We start from the raw sequence: 25095 nt of genomic DNA, 5'->3' as shown, positions 1-25095 counted from the left end.
ATGTGCTACTGCAACGTGGCTCACTTTCTGTACTTCAGAGATATGCCATGAGAAGAACAGCTAGTTGCTGCCCATTTGGACTGAGCCCCAAAATACATGTGCACAGACATGAATCCAACCAACCCACAACCTGAAGGAGAATCAGTGAAACTGCCGATGCTCTGCAGACCCATGAGTGTGGGAATAAATACCCTGTAAGCTACTGAATTCTGGAGTGGTGTCTCACAAAGCATTATTGTGGCAATCTGAGGATTTATTTAAAATATACAAACACCTGGGTCCTACTCTCAGAGGTTCTGATTTAACTGGCCTGAACATCAGGATTTTAAAAATTCTCCAGGTGATTCTAATGTGCAGCCAAGTTGGAAGAAACTGCTGTATGTCATCCTTCTCGGCCTTCCTTGCTTTCACATACTTCCATGCACAGTTTGAGTTCTGTGGTGCTTTATTTTAGCTCACTGTTCTGCTTTAGTTTGACCAAATCTATCCTGTTTTACTTACGTCCCTGCACTACCAGGTTTCTATGATGCTTTTCAACCCTAACAAAATGAGAAGTCCTACATGTTCCAGCCTCTAACACACAGCCCAGGTTTTAAACAGTAAGCAGCACCGTGGAATCTAAGATGTTCAGGAAATACATGAAGCAGGACAGGGTTTGATAAATGGGGACAAAGCAGAAGTGTGAGGTAAAATGAAACACTGTGGAATCAAAACTATCTATGGAAGCGTGTGAAGTCAAGACAGGTTCAGTAGGGATAAAACATCTCTTTCCTCAGCTTTGGCTGCACATGAGAATCACCTGGAGAACTTCAGGAACTCTGGATGTCCTGCCCCCGACCCTCGGCCAATCAAACAGGAATCTCTGGGAGTAGGATCAAAGCATCTGTATTTTTTAAAAAATTTCCCCAAGTGATCCCAGCATGCCTCTGTCAGTCAAAGGCACACAGACTGAGTACCAAGCAATTAAGACCTAGACAAATATTTAAGACCAAAAGTATTTAAAAATAACTTAAATAGCTAAAATTTTTAAAACTCTGACAACAGAAAGTGTTGGTGAAGATATCAGCAGAAGGAACTCCCTGTGCTACTAGTGGGATGTACGAATTAGTAAAGCTAGTTTGAAAGAAACTGGGCATAAAAAGAATAAACTCTGTATAATACCACTTATACAATAAAGTTCAAAAACCCCACAAAAATCAAAATACAGAGATGTAAACTTGGTTGGAAAATTATAATGAAAGAGGAGCAAAAAGATGACTGCTAATACTGGGGATGGACAGCAAGTACACAGGGGGCTTCTCAGGTTATTGCTGCTGCTGCTGAGATTGCTAGCAATTTTTAAATTTCTTCCCTAGATATGATTTTTTGGGTATTAGTTTTGTGAAAAAGAATCACTGTGGCCACACATTTTCAGTTTTGAGAACTTTTCTATGTGTTATACTTTCCTGGTGACTTAGATAGTAAAGCATCTGCCTAAAATGTGGGAGACCTGGGTTCGATCCCTGGATGGGGAAGATCCCCTGGAGAAGGAAATGGCAACCCGCTCCAGTAGTCTTGCCTGGAAAATCCCATGGACGGAGGAGCCTGGTGGGCTACAGTGTGGTGGGCAAAGAGTTGGAGACGACTGAATGACTTCGCTTTTTATGTGTTATATTTCACAATAAAAAGGTTTAGAAGTGGTTAGCACCATTCAAGTTACTTTTCAGATCCCTGATGCGCCTAAGTCTCCGTAAAGGTCTCCGTGCTGCCCAGCACTCTGTGTGTTCTCAGCCAGCTTCTCATTCCTCAGTAGTTATCCTCAAATTTCACTTTTAAAAATTCTCTACCCTTTCTCCTCTTATTTCCTAGAGAACTTTGAGTACTTAACCTCATTCCTACAAACTCTCTAAAAGGGAGGCATGTGCAAACTTGTTAAAATTTTCTCCCTACTTTCATCTTTCTGTCCAAAGCTAATCCTGCCACTTTTCAGTGTTACCGTTTCATCTATTAAGGGTTTTGTTGCCCTTCTTGCATCCTATCATTTCCTTCAAGACCATAAATACATCCATATCTTCTAAGTAAGAAAACAGCAATACTGAAGGATATTCTCTGATCCCTGTTCACAGTCAGGCTTTTTGAAAGGCTAGTGGTCTACACTAGTATCCTTACTTCCTTCCCAGCCCCATCTCTCCTCAAAACCTACTGTGTCATGCTTCCACTTCCCATAGTCTTCTCAAAATCAAGAACAATTTCTTTACTGGCAGAACCAATGAAACAACTTTTCTGCAGTACTCAAAACTAGTAGCCACTTTCCTCTCCTTGAACTGCTCTCGCTCCACCTCTGTGATCCCACTTTCTACTCACTGGTCTTGTCTTCCTAATTCTTTGACTGCTACTTCTCAACCATTCTTCTTGATGGAATCCTTTTTCCTTAGCTCATCTCTCCAATACCACTATTCTATGGGTCACCATTCTCTTTTGTTCTATCCCACCTCTTCCCTACCCCTACCCACAGTGACCTCACCAAAACTTACACCTTCAATCTTCAATTCTAATTTACAGACTGGCTCTAACAGACTTCACTCCATCTGTTTTCTATCTGCAAATCAGCTCCTTTTTGAAGTATCACCTGACTTAGGACCTTTTATTTTAGAACCTCAAATTTATGTAATCAAGCTATTTGTCAAAATTATAAATACATCATCCCCCCAAAAGTTTAACACTTGGTAAACCTTAAGTCAATGATGCTGTCTAAATTTAAACTGTTTGATGAATCTATACCATAGTCATGTCTTAGGTTTATTCTGTATCTAAAACAAAAACAAAATGATATACTATTTTTTTCCTTCTTTTTGACTTAATGATAAATATATTCATCAAAAGAAAACTTTTGACAACTAATTGGCTGAGGAAATACCCATCTCTTAATTACAGTAATAATAACCATAGTAACGGGTAAATTACTTAATGGCAATTTCTGTATACTCAATATTATTCTAGATTTCCTTCTTCAATATTTGTGTTAATGCTATTAATAAATGTGTTGATGTGTGTGCATGCACATACAAGTGTGTACATTGCAGAGAAATTTTAACAAAAAGACATCTCAAACCTTTTTTGATGAAAGGGATGATTAAATGATTCTGGATAGTGAAGACTCGTTTTAATAAGATTAGAAAGCTGCTCTGCTGATGGTCTTGAGGAAACTGTAGTGTTTTCTGGCCTGAAAAATTTTAATAGTTCCATTTCTGGTGGCTCCTGAGAAAAGAAAAAATACGACAATGAAAACACTGCCTTCTTAAAATAAGGTATAACAGATACAAGCAAAAGAAGCTTAAAACCAGTGGAAATTAAAAAAAAAAAAAAAAAACAGTGGAAATAAAGTAAAGCATGTACAATATTTTTTCTGCTGTAAAAACTAACAAACAGTAGGAATCATGTGCAATACAACCTACGATAAAAAATTAGGATCTGTAATCATTTATTCATTCTCTATTATGTGCTGGTGTTAACTTGATATCCAACAATCACACTTATAATAGTTCTATGATCCTGGGTAAGTTATTTAATACTCCAAGACTTAATTTCCTCACATATAAAAAAGGGTTCACAATAATAATAATTTCAAAAGTTGCTGTGGTTCTCATCTAATAAAACTGCTTAGTACTTAGGCTATAGACATTCAATTGTATATCATCTGCTTCGTGCGTTTTTAAAAATAGCCATTATTTATTTCTGGCCGCACTGGGTCTTCCTTGCTGTGGGTGTGCTTTCTCTAGCTGCAGTGAGTGGGGGCTCCTCTCTAGTTGCCGCGCACAGGCTTCTCACTGCAGTGGGTTCTCTTGCTGTGGAGCACAGGCTCGAGGGGCATGGGCTTCAGCAGTTGTGGCTCACCGGCCCAGTTGTCCCCAGGCATGTGGGATCATCCCAGACCAAGGATCAAACCCATGTCCTTTGCATTGATAGGCAGACTCCCAACCACTGGACCACCATGGAAGTCCTCTTCCTTCATTACTTTTTTCTCCGTTTTCCTTTACCATCAGAAAATTTTGTTTTTTAATTCTTGGTAGCCTAGTTGGAATCTGATCTACACCCAGGACTGGGGAACCACATCCCATGGGCCGAAGCCAGCTTGCCTCTGGTTTTTGTAAAGAGAGTTTTACGGAAACAGAGCCACATCCATTTGTTTATATACTGGCTATGGCTGCTTTTGGACAACAGAGATGAGTAATTCTGACAAAGACCTGGCCAGCAAAGTCAGAAATGTTTATTATCCAGCTTTTCTCAGAAAAAGTTTGCTGATCCTTGATTTATACAGCTTCAAAAGCAATATTCAAATTTGTTTTTGACTTATGAGTGAGAGGAAGGTGACTGTAGAGGTTTACTCTGGACAAGGAAAAACTTGTGGCTGGAAGCCAGAAGGAGCCGAACTTCTGAAGTGCACATCATATTCCCTTTCTTAATCTGGGTCCTGCTTATACTGGAGTGTTCTTCAATTTGTGAAAAGCCGCTCTTCTGCATTTTTGTTAAACTTTAATAAAAAGTTCAAAAAGTATCCTATTGTTTAACATAGTATAATCATCTACGATAAACAAGCTGTTATTTGAGACTTCTAAACTATATTGAATAAATCTCTACATACCACCTACCAGGAGGCAAACACATGAACAACAGCCATAAAAGGATACCAAAAACCTGAAGCTAATTTACCAAGGGAATACTGACAGAAGCTTCCCTCTCTCTCAGCTTAAAAGCAGCAACAATTTTCACAATAAGTACTGGACAATTTGTACAGTAGTTTTTTCCAATAAGGGTGACAGACAGTTATACCCCAAAACAGAATTCCATCACAAGAGAGGCAAGATATAAAATACTCTCCTGTTTTATAAGTAAGCTAAAGTTTATCAAGTTATGCAAGTAAATTGCACTAGGTCATCAATGCAAAAGTCTCTGAGCTCTATATATATTATCCTCAATATGATGAACATGCCACATCTCGCAACTCAGCTAATCATGTAAAATATTTCAAAAGTGAAATACAGAGAAATAAAAAGGATATGCCCTAGACAGTATTTTTGTAAAATGGGAATATAACGAGTAAATTTTATACAGAACACTTTGTTTCATTTTATAAGTGAAAATCTTGCCTTTCCAAATTATCAAAATATGACAATTTATAAATAAAATGAGATTTTTAATTAATCAAATCAGTTTGAGAAAAACAACTTTCTTAAGGTAAGAAACAGATTTGGGGTTAAATATATCTTCATTAAACCTAACAGAAAATTACCATTAGTCATCACTAAAGTAAAAAATCAATTCAAATTATATTACCAATGGAATATAAAGCTAGTATACCTAACTTTGATGAGAAATCAGACATTTACATAGTCCCAAATTATCTCCCCACAATTACTTCTTCTTATAAATAAAAAGAAAAAATAGTAATATGGTGGAAAAACACGGCAGGTAATATCTTAATCAAATGATCCATCACCTATAATGGGACAGATTAATATCAAATGCCTTTTTATTTTTTTTAATTTTTGACGTGGACCATTTTTAAAGTCTCTATTGCATCTGTTACAACATTGCTTTTGTTTTATGTTCTGGCTTTTTGGCCCTGAGGCATGTGGGATCTTAGCTCCCCAACCAGGGCTCAAACCAACCCCTTGCATTGAAAGGCAAAAACTGCTGGACCATCAGGGGAGACCCTCATGTGCCTTCTTAAGTAATACACTGACAGGGATATAACATCACTTAGGAAGCATTTCAGTCAAAAATGTGTAACTTTAGTTTGATCATAAGAAATATTCAAAGTATTATTCTATATTTAAAATAACTGGCCAAGGCTCTTCAAAAATGTCTACATGATAACTGAAAAATAAAGGTTCAGAAAATGTTCCAGATTAAAAGAGATTGAAGTGAACACCATGCACGATCCTGGACTGAATTCTGAATGGGAAAAAAGCAAACCAAGCCTTATAACCAAGACCGTTGATGACATCTGAATTTAGACTGTATATATGAGTATTGCATCAATGCTAAACTTCCTGAATTAATAATGGTTTTTGTGATTATGGAGAAGATTGTCTTTGTCTTCAGGAATACTCTCTCAGTCAAGTATTTAGGGGCAGATAGGCAAGATGTCTGCAACTTACTTGGAAGGGATAATCCAAGAATGATGAAGAAAAAAATTAATATGTACATTAACAGATAAGCAAATAAGCCAAAATGTTAACCAGTGGTGAACCTGAGTGAAAGGTCCAAGAAAAGCTTTATAAGATTTTCTCTTTAAGTTTCAAAATTATTTCAAACTACAAGCTGTCAAAAATAATGGGGAGAAAAGCATGACAATTAGAATCAATTATTTATGAACACAATACAAGGTCACTGTTTGAATCATAGGACTAAATATGCTTAAACTTTATTTATATATATATGATGAGAACTTTTGATAAGATTAAACAGTACTTTAGGAGAACTAAGAAAACAAACAAAAAGAAAAAAAAGAAAACAAACAGTACTACCAGCTGCTGCACAACTCCAGAGGCCCTCCTTTACACTACGTGACCAGCCCCGTGGAGTTCTGCAATGGTGTGGGCCTGCTGAACAATAAGCAAGGAAAGATAGAGGATACGGTTCCGTTCTCGCATAAGTCAATTCTTTTTATAACTATGAGTTCTAGATTCAATAAAGAGTATATCTTAGGAAACTCCAGGATCACAAATGCCTCTTAATGCTCTTATTAAGGGCTAGTGAACTTCAAAATCAATTTATGTTCATTTTTACTTTTAATCAGCTTTCTGCCACCAACCCCCAACTCAAATCTCAGTATAAAAGCTTGCAGAAGAATATACAATGGAAAAAAGACAACCTCTTTAACAAGTGGTGCTGGGAAAACTGGTCAACCACTTGTAGAAGAATGAAACTAGAACACTTTCTAACACCATACATAAAAATAAACTCAAAATGGATTAAAGACCTGAATGTAAGACCAGAAACTATAAAACTCCCAGAGGAGAACATAGGCAAACACTTTCCGACATAAATCACAGCAGGATCCTCTATGACCCACCTCCCAGAATATTGGAAATAAAAGCAAAAATAAACAAATGGGACGTAATTAAACTTAAAAGCTTTTGAACACGAAAGGAAACTATAAGCAAAGTGAAAAGACAGCCCTCAGATTGGGAGAAAATAATAGCAAACAAAGCAACAGACAAAGGATTAATCTCAAAAATATACAAGCAACTCCTGCAGCTCAAGTCCAGAAAAATAAATGACCCAATCAAAAAATGGGCCAAAGAACTAAACAGACATTTCTCCAAAGAAGACATACAGATGGCTAACAAACATATGAAAAGATGCTCAACATCACATATTATCAGAGAAATGCAAATCAAAACCACAATGAGGTACCATCACATGCCAGTCAGGATGGCTGCTATCCAAAAGTCTACAAGCAATAAATACTGGAGAGGGTGTGGAGAAAAGGGAACCCTCTTATACTGTTGGTGGGAATGCAAACTAGTACAGCCACTATGGAGAACAGTGTGGAGATTTCTTAAAATACTGGAAATAGAACTGCCATATGACCCAGCAATACCACTTTTGGGCATACACACCGAGGAAACCAGATCTGAAAGAGACACATGCACCCCAATGTTCATCGCAGCACTGTTTATAATAGCCAGGACATGGAAGCAACCTAGATGCCCATCAGCAGACGAATGGATAAGGAAGCTGTGGTACATATACACCATGGAATATTACTCAGCCATTAAAAAGAATTCATTTGAATCAGTTCTAATGAGATGGATGAAACTGGAGCCCATTATACAGAGTGAAGTAAGCCAGAAAGATAAAGAACATTACAGCATACTAACACATATATATGGAATTTAGAAAGATGGTAACGATAACCCTATATGCAAAACAGAAAAAGAGACACAGATGTACAGAACACACTTTTGGACTCTGTGGGAGAAGGCGAGGGTGGGATATTTCGAGAGAACAGCATCGAAACATGTATATTATCAAGGGTGAAACAGATCACCGGCCCAGGTTGGATGCATGAGACAAGTGCTCGGGGCTGGTGCACTGGGAAGACCCAGAGGGATCGGGTGGAGAGGGAGGTGGGAGGGGGGATCGGGATGGGGAATACATGTAAATCCATGGCTGATTCATGTCAGTGTATGGCAAAAACCACTACAATATTGTAAAGTAATTAGCCTCCAACTAATAAAAATAAATGGGAAAATAAATAAACAAATAAATAAAAGCTTGCAGAAATCAGACACCTTCAAAAACACAAAACAACCAAACAAAAACCCCCACATGTTCACAGGAGGCTCCAAAACATGTCATTACCTGTTTCTGAGGATATGAAAAGGCTTCTTTTCCAATAGTGCAAAGAACAACATGGTGCTGACCTTCCAAAATAAGCTGCTTACTGTCTTCCACTACATAAGCCTAAGAAGAACAAAACACAAAAATGTTACTCCTGCTTGGCAGTTAACCTCAAAAGTAACCAAGGCAAAATCTGCTGGAAAGTTGAGGTATTACAGCTAATATCTATCAAATACCAAGATTCATGACTGTGTCAGCATTTCTAACTTTCATTCATTCATTCAATCAATAAAGTGTCAAAATCTGCTCTGCCTCAATGTAAAACAGTTGGCCTGGATATTCGAGAAACAAATCTTGAAACCTTTCCCAATCTTCTCTAGAGTGCTTAAGAAGCTAGCCTAAAAAGAACAGTGCTATACCATGACACAAGCTTTTTTCTTTACTGGACTGACAATATGCGGGCAGAAGCCTTTTTCTTATAGTTGTCCTTCTAAGACGCACCAGAGTTATCACATAGTAGAGCAAAATCAGTGAGTATACAACTGTAAATCATATAAGCGGAAACGCCATGTCCTTGGAGATCTTAAATTTAAGTATGTAAGCTTTAAAAAAAAAAAAAAGGGCTTTTTTCTTCTTATACAATGGCCTGATTTAATCTATAATAAAACTTATTCCAGCATGTAATTCTTCTTCTTGAACTTCTTCTATCCTGGAGAAAATAAAATCTCTTCTAAATGGCTCTGATACACTTAACGTCACATTACGCAAATATAGATGCTTAAATTCTTTTTTTTTTTTTGACAAGCCCAATGTTTTTTAACTATTAGACTCAACAGATTCAAAATTACTTAGTCAAATGCTATAAACATTCCTAAAATGTTTATTTTCAATTTCTATACTTATCACGTGTGGCAATTTGCCATCCGTTGATCACACTTGGAAAAGTGCTGCACTAAGGCCCAGGCAGGCCCAGGGCTTGCTTAGCATCCATCCACGCACAACTGAGAAATGCAGGAGGAGTTAAATAAATATTTGATGAAGTGACCTTTAATCGAGAGGATGACAGCTGATAAAGTCCTGACACAGGACATACATCTCTTTCAGTGGTCTCAAGGGATCAAAAAAAAAATCATGCTTAATCCTATAATGCAGTCTCTCCTGCACAAAGTCTTCGTTTTTCAAAACAAACTTTTATTTTTGGTTAAAAATAATTAGAAGCTGTATTATACAACCCCTTGGGCTTTCCCTGGTGGCTCAGTTGGTAAAGAATCTGCCTGCCATACAAGAGACCTGGGTTCAATCCCTGGGTCGGGAAGACCCCCTGGAGAAGGGCATGGCAACCCACTCCAGTATTCTTGCCTGGAAAATCCCATGGGCAGAGGAGCCTGGGGGGCTACAGTCCATGGGGTTGCACAGTTGGACACGACTGAGTGAGTAACACTTTCACACTTTCATTATAGCCCCTTACAACTAATTTATTTTTTAAAGAAAAATGTTGTCCAAGGTCTTAGTTTTCTTCTGAATCATATTTTATTAGAGTGCTATGTTCCCTAAGCATCCACTCCACAACTTAAATGAACTGTCAAGTTTTCTTTCAGTCAAGGGGATCTTATGGGCATTATCCAGAGCCCTCACTAAGGAAAATCTACTAGTCACTTTCTCAAATGAGCTGAATCACAAACTTAGCACAGATACTAGCCACTACCAGACAATATCCCATCCTTTAATCTATTCAAACTTCCATTCCCTAACTAAGGAGCATCACAATCTTGGGTAGTTTTCTTCTTCTTCATGTGATCAGCAATAATAGTAGTTGATTTTCATTTAGGGTGATTTTTAAAATGATAACTCACCCCTGCAACCAAGGTTACTGTGGGCTCAACAATAAGTACAGAATACAGCATACATTACTCAAGATCCTGTCTTGGATATATTATAATTGTTACATGGCAGGAATCTGTGGAGTGACAGCTACAAATGCATATGGTCTATTATACATTTAATGGATGGCTGGTTTACATAAAGGGGCAATGCTACTGAGGCTAAAAATAGAATTTTCTTGACTCAAAGCTTCAAGGACATTTTATTTCAAGAAAACAGTGTGTAATTTATCCTTTAAGCATTAAGCATCCTCACCTTCTATAATCAACAAAAGTCAATTTGCTTAAGTACTGTTATTGGAACTCATGTAAAGCCCGCTTGGTTTCAAGAAAGTTTATTTTAAAATGTACAGCTTAGTAAAAAGAACACTCTAGAACATGTGCATCAATTTAAAATGCATGTTCCAATCATCTAACATGAACATGTCCCAGTGTTAGGCCTCTGTATTAGACAATACAAAAATAAAACCTCTTCACATAGTTCAGGTGAATATCCCTAGGCAAGACCTTAAATTTCAGTGTAGAATCATTTCTAAAAACACATACTTAAGATAAAAAGGGTATACTGTGAAAAATAAATCTCTGTATTATAGTTAGTTAACTTTGTGTGTGTGCTAAGTCACTTCAGTCATGTCCGACTCTTTGCAACACTATGGACTGTAGCCCACCAGGCTCCTCTGTCTGTAGGGATTCTCTAGGCAAGAATACTGGAATGAGTTGCCATGCCCTCTTCCAAGGGAACTTCCCAACCCAGGGATGAAACCCTCAGTTGACTTTAGGGGAGACCAATGCCTAAATTACCTCATTATAGTCTGCCATGTGTATGTGTAGATGGCATTTAATCTGATTTTTTTAAAAAAATTAAAATGATATTTTCAAACAATCTGGAAAATTTCAAAGACCAACAATTAGGTAATTATAAAGAATTTCTGTTAATTAGGGTGAGATAATCATATGGCAGGGTTATACTAAACAAGAAAGTCCTCATTTGCTAGAAAAGCAGTTTACAAAATGCTTTTATAGATGCAATATTATGGTCATTAAAAATATATAGTACAGCATAAAAAATAAAGGAAGGTAAAAATAAAGTAAAGGAACTAATGGAATACAGGTGGAAAATGAACAGCAGCAAGTTAGTGGCTGCTAGAGCCTGAGTAATGGGTACCTAGAGGTACGTGGTGTTCTTTTCCCTTTTACAGAGTTTGAAAATGCCCACAATAAAGAGTTTAATAATAGCACTTTGCTTTCATGGAGCTTATCATGTTTTACAATATTCTCAGTACCTCTTGTAAGTAATAAGTAACAGAACAAAGTCATTTAATTTGAATGAATTTTTTTTCCTTTAGGGAAAAAAAAAAAGTCATCCGGAACTGTTAACAAAAAGTTATAAAACAGCTTTCAAACTCAAACTGGAAAATTTAAGCAGAAAAAATATACACAATAGCTTACATTTACTGTTCAGCTTAAGAATCAAGTATAAATGAGGCTTGCTGAAATAATTTAACAACACATACCTTCCACAACACCACAATATTCAAATCCACCTCATTGCACTTCTGGATTAATCTCATAACATCCTCTACTGATTGTTTTTCTGTATGCACCAAAGACTGGGCTTGTGGTTTCTTCAATTCAGAGGATAAACTCCTATAGAAGAAATCTGCACATGGGCTTGCTGAACTTACTATCTGTTAAAAGAAAATCACTTGTCTATATGTGTTTTCAATTAAATATACCCTGTCAAAATTTATATTTCTACAACTTACATATTTCTTATCAATTTGGTTGAATACAAGAAGGCCACCCTAATGCCTGAACATCTAAAACATTTGGTTCAAATTACTCTGAATCTTAAATCTAGACTGCCATGACATTAACTTGGACCTTCCAAGTATCCAGGGAAGACAAATGGGTATTCAAAGAAAATAGGAAGTTAATTGTTGAGAATCTGAAGAACAACATATATATAAATATGTATGTATAACTGAATCACTTTGCTGTACACTTGAAACTAACAAAATATTGTAAATCATTCTTCAGTTTTTAAAAAAAGTAAATTGTTAAAAAGAAAATTTTTTAAATTATTTTTTCCTATTAAAAGAATTTTTTTTACTATTAATAATAACAAGTATTTCCCAATCAAATACTTAGAAGACTAGGTGATACCCAATGAAACACAACTCAAATGAAGTTATTAGCATTAACTTGGCTTTTACACTTGAAGGAAGAGAATAAGAGAAAAGGTTTTTAACAGACTCAGAACTACAGAATTTCCCCTAGTTAATGGAATACTGTGTTTCACTGTAGAATCTCGACACTTAATTTCCTGCATTATAAATTCTGTTAAGTAGATGTTAAGCTTCCAAGTTAATTATTAAAAATTAATAAATACATAAGATTTTCCCCTTCAGACATGAACTTTTTTTCTGGTAAACCGTTGTTCACATAGTTCGCTCATTATGAAAATCACAAAAAATTTTCACAGTTATCCCATTACCAAAAAACAAAATTACAAACAGCTTATTATTTGGGTCTCAGAACCGTTTGATATTCCCAAATCCAGGGGATCATCATCTGTATGTTCCACTATGACCACTTTTCCAAATAGATAGGTTCTTTCATATAATCCTGTTCCTTTTTTTTAATGCCAAGGGCTAAATTTATCTCCTGAGTATCTTACAATCTGAAAGAAAGCTAATTTTAAATTACTAATTAAAATGGCATATTACATATAGCATTTTTATTTGATTGGGGGCATGACATCAAGTTGCAAAACTCAACAAAGCTGACATGTTCATCCACCAAAGAGTTTAGAGATTACTAGAGTAACAGTTTTGCCAACACAGTCAAGATACTCCAGAACTATAACTTTAAATATCAAACGCTATTAGGTTTACTTGCATACCTGTTCATTTCCAAAAATGATATCTGCAAAGGTGTATTTTTCAGAGGCCTCCGTAACTAAAAAATGGAGGAGAATAAACTAATCATATCGTTGGCATGAAATAGAAAATGACCATTTAAGAAAGTGAGACACTAAAATGAATTTACCTTCATCTTCCTTACATTGTGTTGCCTTGAAACAAAACTTTCCCTTTTCCCTACTGGCAAGTTTGGCATCTAGGAAAAGAAAAGAGAAAATTTCAAAGATCTTTCTCCATTTGTAACATGGTAAAAGCTAGTTCATTATTCAGATTTCTATAGTCAAACTGGAAAACATTTCATCATTAGAAATAATGTTTAATGGCATATGGTCCTATCACTTCATGGCAAACAGATGGAGAAACAACGGAAACAGTGGCTGACTTTATTTCTCTGGGCTCCAAAATCACTGCAGATGGTGACTGCAGTCATGAAATTAAAACACGCTTGCTCCTTGGAATAAAACCTATGACCAACCTAGACAGCATATTCAAAAGCAGAGATATTACTTTGCCAACAAAGGTCCATATAGTCAAAGCTATGGTCTTTCCAGTAGTCATGTATGGATGTTGAAAGTTGGACTATAAAGAAAGCTGAGTGCCGAAAAATTGATGCTTTTGAACTGCGGTGCTAGAGAAGACTCTTGAAAGTCCCTTGGACTGCAAGGAGATCCAACCAGTCAAACCTAAAGGAAATCAGTCCTGAATATTCATTGGAAGGACTGATGCTGAAACTGAAACTCCAATACTTTGGCCACTTGATGCGAAGAACTGACTCACTAGAAAAGACCCCGATGCTGGGAAAGATTGAAGGTAGGAGGACAAAGGGACGACAGAGGATGAGATGGTTGGATGGCATCACCAACTCGATGGACAAGAGTTTGAACAAGCTCCGGGAGCTGGTGACGGACAGGGAAGCCTGGCATGCTGCAGTCCATGGAGTCGCAAAGAGTCGGACACGACTCAGCAACTGAACTGACTGACTGAAAACATCTTTGCTTTTCTCTCAATGAAGCAAATCTCATTCAATTCTTTAAAAGGGTAAGATTAAATCTTTCTGAAATTCATGTTCATACAGATAAACAGAAATTTTGAAAATTTAGAATCTGGGAGCCACGGAGTACACAACCCCACCACTCTATCATTTCATTTCCTATCAGTATTTTTTCATGTGGATAATTTATATCAATATTATTATATGCACATAGTTTGCTATGATGCATTTTCCCACTATATTACAGACACATTTTAAAAGCTTATATATATTTTTTCTTTTTTTTAATTTTTTTGTAAAAGCTTATATATTTTAATGACAAGATGAGTTGTAGCTTAATTCACATTAAAGATACATTCGATTTTTCCCTATTAAACATAACCCTGCAATAAACTGCTCTGAATATATGAATCTTCTTATATTTTTGAATTAATTCCTTTGTATAAATTCCAAAAATAAGGATTACTGTGAGGCTAGGTAAGGGTTTAAAACATTATTTTAATCTTTTAAATACATGTACAATTCTTTCTAGAAAGAGTAAGTATCATTTTGCCAGGTTCAATCTATTCTGACAAGCACTAAGCACTCTCATATTACTGGCAAGATGATAAAATGATAGAAATATTTTGGAAAACAATTAGACAATACGTATCACAAGTGTGCATGTTCTTTTAAGTGTTATATGGGCTTGAAAATACACAGAAAAGCCAATCAACATACAAGTATGATTATACACAGAAAAATCAGCTTACCAACAGTAAAGGAAACAACAAGAAACTAGTCTATATGCTTCTGTACTGTTTGAAATTTTGACTGTGACCATGTATCCAAGCACTAATTTTACAACTGAATTTTTATTTTTGTTGGCAGACTATTTGTGAAAGTCGCTATTGAATTTGTTACAGTACTGCTTCAGTTTTATGTTTTAGTTTTTTAGCTACGAGGCATGTGGGACCTTAGCGCCCCAATCAGGGATCGAACCTGTACCCCCTGCAGTGGAAGGTGAAGTTTTAACCACTAGACCACCAGGAAGTCCCACAACTGAATTTTTTTTAAAAAGAATATACAAATAGAAAAGATGTGGAATAAAAAGATGGGAAATCATTGACTAAGATGAGTAGTTCCATTAAAAATCATGCAATGTAATGAATGCACAATTTAATGCTTAAAAAAGTTAATTATAAGAAAGGCACCAATAATCTTATTACATTGTGGTACTGTTCTGAAGAAAAGTCAACTAATAAAGATATCAGAATTTATTCTGAAAAGGGAAAAAGCACAAACCTTTGTTTTCAGAGAGATTTACAGACTTCTGTAACTTCCAGTGTTTACTACTACTTGATACTTGTACTATATGGAATTCCTTCACACCTGCTTCACTCTATCAAAAAGAAGAGAATCATTCAGGATTTAGAAGCACTAATTTAGTATATTCTACTGAGAAGGACACTGCTACCAAAGTCACTATCAGTTAACATAAAATGCAATTTTTATTCTGAAATAAATTAACACTATATATTTCAGTAATTGCCAGTAATGGCAATTATTTAAACTCCTCCACAAACATTCTGAAAACAGGTAAGTCATCACCTATCCAAGAAACAGATTTAATTATAATATACTTCTGGTGGCAAATTTTTAAATATTGAAAGACATTCAGTTATTAGAATCTATCATACTGAGTTATTTATCAAAAATTATTTATCAATTTTTAATCAAAACCATAGCACTCTCATTTTATTTTTTCTCATCTTTCTATCACATTCTTATTAAGGCAAAAAAGCAACAAAGAACAGAATCCCAAAATACAATCAACTACATTTATTTAAACTGCATGCAATTTTTTTATTCTCCTTAACAAGAGCTAATTTCATATTATCCAGACATTCTTCCTATTACAAATACTGATTTTGGGGAAGATCACCAAACAAAGTGACCTTAACAAATTTATGGAGTTGAAAGAAAAAGGACATTACAGAAGTAATAACAATTCAAATAGGTATCTAAACTGAATCAATCTGAACTAAAATTCTATTTTAATAAGATCACATTCCCTTCCTTCAAGATTTTCATTTTGATATTTAGAGTACATAAACAGGAATGGTAAATAATATGTTTGAAATGCTTTATATAAAGGAAATGGTACTGTTGGAAATGTGTAAGTGAGGGGTTATCAAGTTACTACTGAATGTGAATTTCTAATAGAACTTTGTAAATTTAATTACATCAAAAGACGTTCTCAATGGTAAGACTAGAAAGCATTTTATAAGATCTCTTTTGGGTTGAATTACTGGTATGTATGGCTATATATCATACAACTATGCAGCATATTAATACCACTAGATCTTTTTATTTGAAGCACTAAAGGATAAAACCACAAAAGCAAATTGAGAAGTAGGATATTTTTATATTCTATTCAAAATGAACACTCCCTAAATTCCTAGCTTATACTGTCTTGTGAAGGAAAAAAGTTCATTATTAAAAACAAAGTTTATTTTTAAACCAACTTACAGTATTGGTATTTTCCACATCCACAAAGACTAGCATATTGCCTCCTCTACCCTCCTCATCTTCAAGAGAATTACTTCTGCAGACAGTGGCTCGCACATTCAAAGATCGGCTGGTACAAATGACTGCAGTATGTCTTAATATTCTGTGACTAAAGAAGTAAAAATTACAAATTTAATCTAAGAACCTCTCCCAGAGTTACGATTCTCTAATTCCAAATAAAGCTTTTAAAACCCATTCACTCTTAGGACCATTTATACTCTTAAAAAAACAAATACAAATACAATAATGTAAGAGTATCTAGTTAGCCTAACTTTGGTTCAATTCTTTACTCCCAGTTTGGAAGAAAACTATTAGTCTCCCTTTTTCCCTGCTCATCAAACTCATCCATAGCACAGACCTGAAAATAATCATCATATAGTTATGTCTTGATTATGCTGCTGCTGCTGCTGCTGCTGCTAAGTCACTTCAGTCGTGTCCAACTCTGTGGAACCCCACAGACAACAGCCCACCAGGCTCCCCCGTCCCTGGGATTCTCCAGGCAAGAACACTGGAGTGGGTTGCCATTTCCTTCTCCAATGCATGAAAGTGAAAAGTGAAAGTGAAGTCGCTCAGTCGCGTCCGACTCTTAGCGACCCCACGGGCTGCAGCCCACCAGGCTCCTCTGTCCATGGGATTTTCCAGGTGCGAGTACTGGAGTGAGCTGCCACTGCCTTCTCCATATGTCTTGATTATGACTCTTCTGATAACGGTTCCAAAGTTACTGGATGCTGACCAAGTACTGATAAATTACACAGTTTCACCTGGCATTCAAGGCTCTCCACAGCAGAGCTTTACAATTCAATCTTTATTCCCGTTTTACACATTTTACACTGTAGCCAAACTAACTATATTCAGTTTGTATCTCCTAACTTGTCAATTTTCACCCACATATACAGCTACTTCCTGGAATACCCACTACTCTTTTGCCTATACCCTTTGACATTCAAATTCTGAAATCTTTACTTTCTTTGGAAGCTCATTTCACCACTACTACATTCCACAAAGCCTTAATGAATTGCTTTGGCCAGATGACTCATCTTCTTAAGGGGAATTAACATTTACTGAGGACTTACAACATATTTTTCCTTACAAGCATTGTATCTTTTTGTTCTCATAGTAAGCCTTTTATGATATTTTTAATAGTTAATAAATTTTTAAAAGTAGCACAATTATTCCAAGTTAATTCTGTAGAAATGACAATGGGATTAGCACAAAATACTCTGTTGTGCAAATATACAAGCTACAGCTCCTTGTGTTTTAATTTCTTCAGAGATACCCATACCGCCACTCAAATTACTTGCTCTGCAAACACATAAATTTGGGGAGGCAGAGGAGGGCTAGAGAAAAGGAAAAGTTAAAATAATTTTCTTTAAAAAGGATGACTGCAGGCAACCTTTCTTCATATACAAATGACACTCTTAATTCATGGTACCTGTGAATTTTATTATTATGTGGTAACTCTGACCACAGTACTTAGCTGTATCAAAAAACCATGAAGTTTACAGAAAGAAGCATGAAAAAGATTAATGTAGCTTAATTTTTTTCCACTTTTGGCTACTCAGATTAGGGACAACCTCAGATAAAAATTTCATGCATAATTTGGATAAGGGTAATTTCTTAGTAAACAATGACATATGTTAACAAATAATAAAATGTTTATTTGAATGGGTATATACTTTCCCGATGGCTCAGATGATAAAGAATCTGCCTGCAATGTAAGAGACCCAGCTTAGATCCCTGGGTCAGGAAGATCCCCTGGAGAAGGGAGTGGCTAACCCACTCCAGTATTCACGCCTGGAGAATTCCATGCACAAAGGAGCCTGGTGGGCTACATACAGTCCATGGGGTCGCAAAGAGTTGAACACCACTAAGCAACCAACACTTTCACTTTTTTCATATATATGTATCCTCAATGCAGAGGTTAAATCTAAAAAATTTTATAATACTCACCGTATTTTAGGCTGCTTTTTAATGCTTTCATAGTAAAACAAAAAGTTAATTTCATGGACACCTTCTTCATCTGGCCCACGTAACCACATTGGTAGCTGAACTGAAGCTCCAGGTAGAAGAACAGTGTCAGGAAGGGGAACAGAAATCACCTCTGGCTGACTTCCTATGCCAATGCCAAAGTCCACAGAAGAAGCTGATGATACAAGTGCTGTACACACAGAGGTAGAATCTGTCACAACAGTCTTGTAAGCACTACAGTTCTCAGAAGCCGAGGGACTCAGCGGTGTCAGAACAGCTGTGTTACCACCAAAGGTAAAGAACTCTGGACGTTTAGAAACAACCTTCAATCCAGTAAGAGGACATTTGCTGACATTGACAAATTCTACATAGGCTTTTCGGATTTCTCCACAGAGGAGCCCTGTAGGAAAATGTATAAAGAACACCTGCATTGGAGGGAAAAAATATTATTATATTGTCTGTTAAAAATTCTGAACCTCTACTGAATAACACTTTAAGATGCTGTTATTTCTTTACTACAGGGTTACAAGTATTTTATTCATTCTCTTTGATAGCTCCCTGTGTATGTGGTTATTAAGAACTCCATTTTTAAAAAGAGGGATAAGACAGAGACCAATGTTACTCAGTAGCAGATTTCAGAGTTACATATTAAAGGTACAATGTCAACAACTCGAGGGCCACCAGCAAAATTTTCACAACTGTGTAGATTATTGTTAAGACAAGCTATAAGTAATTTAACATGATTACATGAACAGTTATCAGTTGAAGAGTCCCTAACACTGTCAACTTAAAAAGTAGCTTATCTATTTATCCATACATCATTAAAATGAAGCGATGCACAATAGGTCTGAAAAGAGGAGAACATACAGAAGCATGATTCCACATCCATAATTTTTAAACCTGGCATCTCTGAGTATCCTCAGGGTTTCCATAACCCAATGTGTGAGGGAAACCTGATCTGACTAATGGAGACTCTTTATAGCCTTTCCCATTTTGTGCGATATTCATGTGGTTCATTCAAGCTATGTTAACGTGCTTGATAACCGGTGCTGCCACAAACCCAACAGGGGTCACAAAATGTAGATGATAAAAATACACATGCATATGTGTGATTTCTAAAAATTTAAAAAAAAAAAAAAAAAAAAGACTTTGAACACATGCCTGGCCTCAGGATTTCAGATACAGACTGTCGACCAGTACTAAAGAGCTGGAAATATGGACTAACAAAATCATCCAGTAAGTTTAAAAGATCCACAAGCATAAATGTCAGAAGTACTCTGACAGAATCAAAGAAAGGAGGAATAAGAGGGTAAGAGGATGAAGAGTAAAGTTATAGCTGGCTGTCCCAAAGGAGTTATCAAAGTCCAGTGGAAACATCTATGTCTTTCAATCTAAGTTTGAATAAGACTTCATTCTGGCCAAATTCTTAAGGAATCAGATAAAATCAGGGGAAATGAGAAGCTTCAAAAATGGACACAAGAAAATAAGGGATTAATGCAGAAATCCAAAACACAGGTTAAGAAGTTAGGAAAAAATAAACTAAGCATAACATTATACTGAAAACACAGATAATGTACTAATTAGCCAATATCAAATAAGCTAAAATTTGTGAAGGAATATCAATTTTGGAATTGTTACATCAAAAACAACTGCATGAGTAACCAGTGAAGTAAGAGTACTGTAAAGATGCACTGAAACACACAGATACCTAGATACCACGGGTAAGGCACAGGTAGAACGGGAAGGGTGATAGAATAGGACCAGTGATAAACTGTATGTAGGATACTGTGTATCTATCTTCAGAATAAGGTTTTACTAAATATATTATGTTGACTCTAAGGAGAACCAGTATATCTAGCCTTTACTTCAAATGCATTTCTGCTAAAAGTCCTCATAAAAAGTTGATGTTTTAAACAGCTTCAAATTTTAATGGAAAATAAGACCAAGAACCAGGACTTTCACTTCCACTAATTACTCCTCAAGATGTGTGACAGGCATATAAAGTAAAAATGATACACATAAGGCTAGTCATTGTCATTTCATCTGTAACATCAAGTGATCTGACATGATAGGCAAGTCTGGTTGAATAAATGTCATATACACAACACACTGCCTACAGAGAGAACCTGAAGGGCCTGCTCTTCTTTCTACTTTTCTATGTAAAACTTTTTTCTAATGAAATGTAAAAAAAATTAATAAGGGAAGAAAAAGGTTTGCAATGACACTGTTTTTTCTCCAATAGAACTTAAAAACAAAATATTTCTAATCAGTAGATACAGCTCACAGCTGTATGCTTTCAGTATGCCACACAAGTGACAGTTAACACACGGCACTTCAATTTTCATCTTTTCTCAGCTTCAGTAATTTTCATGCTCACTCTTGTTTTGATTAAGAGACTTTCATCAGATGTTGTAGACTGATTACTTCTTTCACTACTCCCTTAAAACACTTCAAACTCTATGAAATATTTCTGACATACGATATTAGGAATGGGAATAGTCTATGACTATTTTACTAATATTAAGGTATACTATTACTCATTCAAAAATAATGGAAGTTCTCTTAACTAAGTTAAAAAAATCTTAAATGATGAAAACTGCCAGATGAAAGATAAAGTATGTGCAAGTATTTATTAACCAGAAATGAGTACTGACATCAGTCTGTACGTCTTCTACTTGCCCTACACATCTCTTTATTTATTATTATTATTATCGTTGTTGTGTATCCTGCATTGACAGGCGGATTCTTCACCACGAGCCACCAGGGAATCCCCCATACAGCTCTTTAAATGCAACATAATTGTTGTTGCTATTTAGTCACCAAGTCATGCCTGACTCTGCTGAGACCCCATGGACTGCAGCCTGTCGGGCTGCTCTGTCCATGGGATTCTCCAGGCAAGAATACTGGAGTGGCTTGCCATTTCATTCTTCAGGGGATCTTCCCAACCCAGGGATCAAACCCGTGTTCTCATACTTGGGAGGTGGACTCTTTACCACTGAGCCACCTGGGAAGTCTGCAACATAATTAAGCAAGTGTAAAATCTGGGCAGAAAATAAGCAGCTCAACAATACCTTTTGCTCAACACCAACAGATACCACCATTTTCATGAGCATGTTACCTTTCCCACCACTATAAGTATAGGATTAGTACCCATAAAATCATCCAATGAGAAAAAGGAAGTAACACCCAATTAAAAGGCGTCATATGGACTTACAGAAGAAAAAAATCACATGGACAAAAAAAAAAAAGACTAACTGACCTTATCAGTTACCAAAGAAATGCCATTTTTCACCAGTCTGATTTACAAAAGTTTAAAAAAAAAAACCAAAAATAAAAACATGAGAGTATCCAGTATGGCACTGGCACGAGGCAATGGCGCTCTCATTCTGAAGGAAAAGTGTCAATTCTGAGAGGCTTGCTAAAGGTAATTCTGTGGTACACTGCACAATTGATCCAACAATTCCATTTCTAAAAGTCTATAGCCTAAACTAAGTGAAGTGAAGTGACTCAGTTGTGTCTGACTCTTTGTGACCCCATGGACTGTAGCCCAACAGGCTCCTCCGTCCATGAGATTTTCCAGCCAAGAGTACTGGAGTGGGTTGCCATTTCCTTCTCCAGAGGATCTTCCCAACCCAGGGATCAAACCTGGGTCTCCTGCATTGTAGGAAGACGCTTTACCGTCTGAGCCACAGGGAAGTCCTGCCTAAACTAGAGCATGGACAGAACATTACATAATGTTTACTGCAGAACTGTCAGTAATGATGAAAAGCCAGAACCATACCCATCAATATATAAATGACTAAAATACAGTATAACGTATCTGAATAAATGCATTCCTTATGCAGCTGTGAAAGAATTTTTACTGAATGAAAACAAAGACCAGGTTTTGTTGATAAAGGCAAAAAGCAAGTCACAGAATAAAATGTGCAGTATGATTACTAAAAATATATACAAATATACAAAGGAAAGGTCTGAAAAGAGAAACATCAGTTTGGTATCAGTGGCGCTTTCTGATGGTGAATGACTAAGCTTCTAACTCCCCTTCCAGGGAAATCTGAGGATGCAGGAGGAAGAACTTCCTTCCAGGGTTCACACTTACACTTCATGGCTGTGCCAGTGGCCTGCCTCTCAGTCAGATACCTGATTCAAGGTGGGCCACAGTTCTGTCCCAGACACTTGATATTTGTAATGAAGTGGCACAAAGACCAGAAGTTATAAGACTAATAAAGTCATATCAAAATAGGAGTCTGGGATGGACATGTACACACTGCTATATTTAAAATGGATAACCAATAAGGTCCTACTATACAGCACGTGAACTCTGCTCAACGTTACATAGTAGGCTATGGGAGGGGAATTTGGAAGAGAACAGATACATGTATATGTATGGCTGAGTCCCTTTACTGACCACCTGAAACTATCACAACATTGTTAACTGGCTATACTCCAATATAAAATAAAAAGTTATTTAGGAAGTAATGCTTTCTAAAGGTTTTACAAATTTCTCAGAGCTGCTGAGTCCTTATTATTCCTTGAGCTTACTGTTCTATGATGCTTTATAGTTTCCATGAGGTTATTCCAAAATCCTTTGAACTAAATAATAGGTGTGGGGGGGGGGGGGGGGGTTTAATACTACCTAGCATCAATTTCTATCTTTTGCAGCTAAAAGACTGCATGAAGGCAGGACATTGTGGGACACAAAGTGAAGTGAAGTGAATATTGCTTTTATTCATACACCTATCTACTGCTTAAATATTTTATAAAAATTAACTCCTATGTTATTTTTATATCTTACCCAGAAAGAGCCACTGATTTTAATAACAATCAAAGTGTTCTTTTAGAAGCTTTTTCGCAACTTCTATTAATATTTTGAGGATTGCATCTTATAACCTGGCTGTCACTTAATGCCAATTTGCGTGATTATCTTGTCTTTGTGAATTACATCTATTTAACATGAGCTTACCAAGAATTTAAAACTGCACTTCAATATATCAACAATCTCAAAGTCTAAAATTAATCTATCCAAAATATCATCCTCACCTTAGAGATAAATTATTAAGCCCATGAAATTTTAAAAACTGAAATACCTCCAATAGTGGCATTTCCTCAGTGATTATGGGATCTAGACGTCGATCAGGACCATATTTAATAGACGTTTTCTCTTCTTTTGTGTTGTTAAGTCGAGGACCTTGGATTTCTAAATCCTGTCTCCCTCGGACTGACATACTCAAGGAATGTTTTCCTGAAATAAAAAACAATCAATGCCCTAAAATAATTTGATAAGTTAACTGACATCAAGTTAGTCTGAATATATGAGTACTGTATGTTTCAGATTATTTCTAGAAGAACTCTAGACAATTACCAATTAACATGGTTAAGCAAAGAACTAAGCATATTTTATGTTCACGCTTAACCACATCTACTACTGCATGCTGCTTTAATTTCTCATTTTCTTAGGATTTACTTACTTTGCAGAAGGACTGCACATCATCAAATGGAAAGTTTCTGAAACCTATAATCAACCAAAAAGATCTATCTGACAGAACAGCTACTCATATTCAAATAAATATACTAATCTGAATTATTTCTGGATTATAAATATACTTTCTCAAAAGACTTAACTGTACCTTCTCAATAAACCACACAAAGCAAATTATAATATACATAGCTTTCTCAAAATTAAACTCATTTAATATGCATGTGAGCTCTTCCCCAAAAGCTTCCACACATCGCATGTAGGTGTGACAACAGCGAAGGCAGACAACTGTATTCCCTGCAGGAATACTTAGAACCTATCGCTCAGTCACGTCCAACTCTTTGTGACCCCACGGACTGTAGCCTACCAGTCTCCTCCGTCCATGAGATTTTCCAGGCAAGTGTACTGGAGTGGGTTGCCATTTCCCTCTTAGCAGGAATACTTAGAACCTTTAATATGCCGAAGATCACTGTGATTTGCCCAGACCAGACGTATAAGGTAGCATTTCCATTAACTCATTTGACCCAGATCCCTATTAGCATTTTACACTAAAACCTCACTCAAATTCTACTATAAGGTACAATTTAATAGTTAATTCAGGGTCTTCTCCCACTAACATCATAAAAAATTTATAAACTATTTATTAATGCATATATTTGGTACCTTAATGAAGTAATTAGCTATAATTTATTGACAATCGTAACTTTGTGGTACAAAATTAAAATCATAGGTTAGTGGGGAAGGAAAGAAGCTTCAAAAAGTTTTTAACACTCAGCTAACTTACTTAAAATATTTAAAAATTAGCAGTATTATTTGTAAAAGCATCTTCTCTGGTGTTTGTCAACCAAGAATTATACATGTAGTAGTAAAATGCAGAATACTATACATTTAGTGGCAATTTTTTGTTTTATAATTTTTGAATTCTTATGGATTCATTCTATTTCGGTATACGTTCCAAAAAAATGTTTTACTAAA

General features: G+C 36.0%; 1 protein-coding gene across 3 annotated transcripts in view; it reads right to left on the bottom strand.

Annotated features, from left to right (window-relative positions):
• TRAPPC8 (trafficking protein particle complex subunit 8) overlaps positions 1 to 25095 on the bottom strand; it is an 85251-nt gene that overhangs the window by 5618 nt on the left and 54538 nt on the right. For all 3 annotated transcript variants that reach the window (XM_061130815.1, XM_061130814.1, XM_061130816.1), the window contains 9 exons: positions 23732 to 23886; positions 18627 to 19069; positions 16638 to 16785; positions 15411 to 15507; positions 13263 to 13331; positions 13117 to 13172; positions 11726 to 11899; positions 8353 to 8454; positions 3092 to 3237 (listed from right to left, as the gene is read on the bottom strand). In XM_061130815.1, coding sequence (XP_060986798.1) covers positions 3092 to 3237; positions 8353 to 8454; positions 11726 to 11899; positions 13117 to 13172; positions 13263 to 13331; positions 15411 to 15507; positions 16638 to 16785; positions 18627 to 19069; positions 23732 to 23886 — 1390 coding nt within the window. The remainder of the gene's footprint in view (positions 1 to 3091; positions 3238 to 8352; positions 8455 to 11725; positions 11900 to 13116; positions 13173 to 13262; positions 13332 to 15410; positions 15508 to 16637; positions 16786 to 18626; positions 19070 to 23731; positions 23887 to 25095) is intronic.

Source organism: Dama dama, chromosome 27 (genome assembly GCF_033118175.1).
Source record: "Dama dama isolate Ldn47 chromosome 27, ASM3311817v1, whole genome shotgun sequence".
NCBI lineage: Eukaryota > Metazoa > Chordata > Mammalia > Artiodactyla > Cervidae > Dama > Dama dama.
This window is presented reverse-complemented; position numbering and strand designations above follow the sequence as displayed.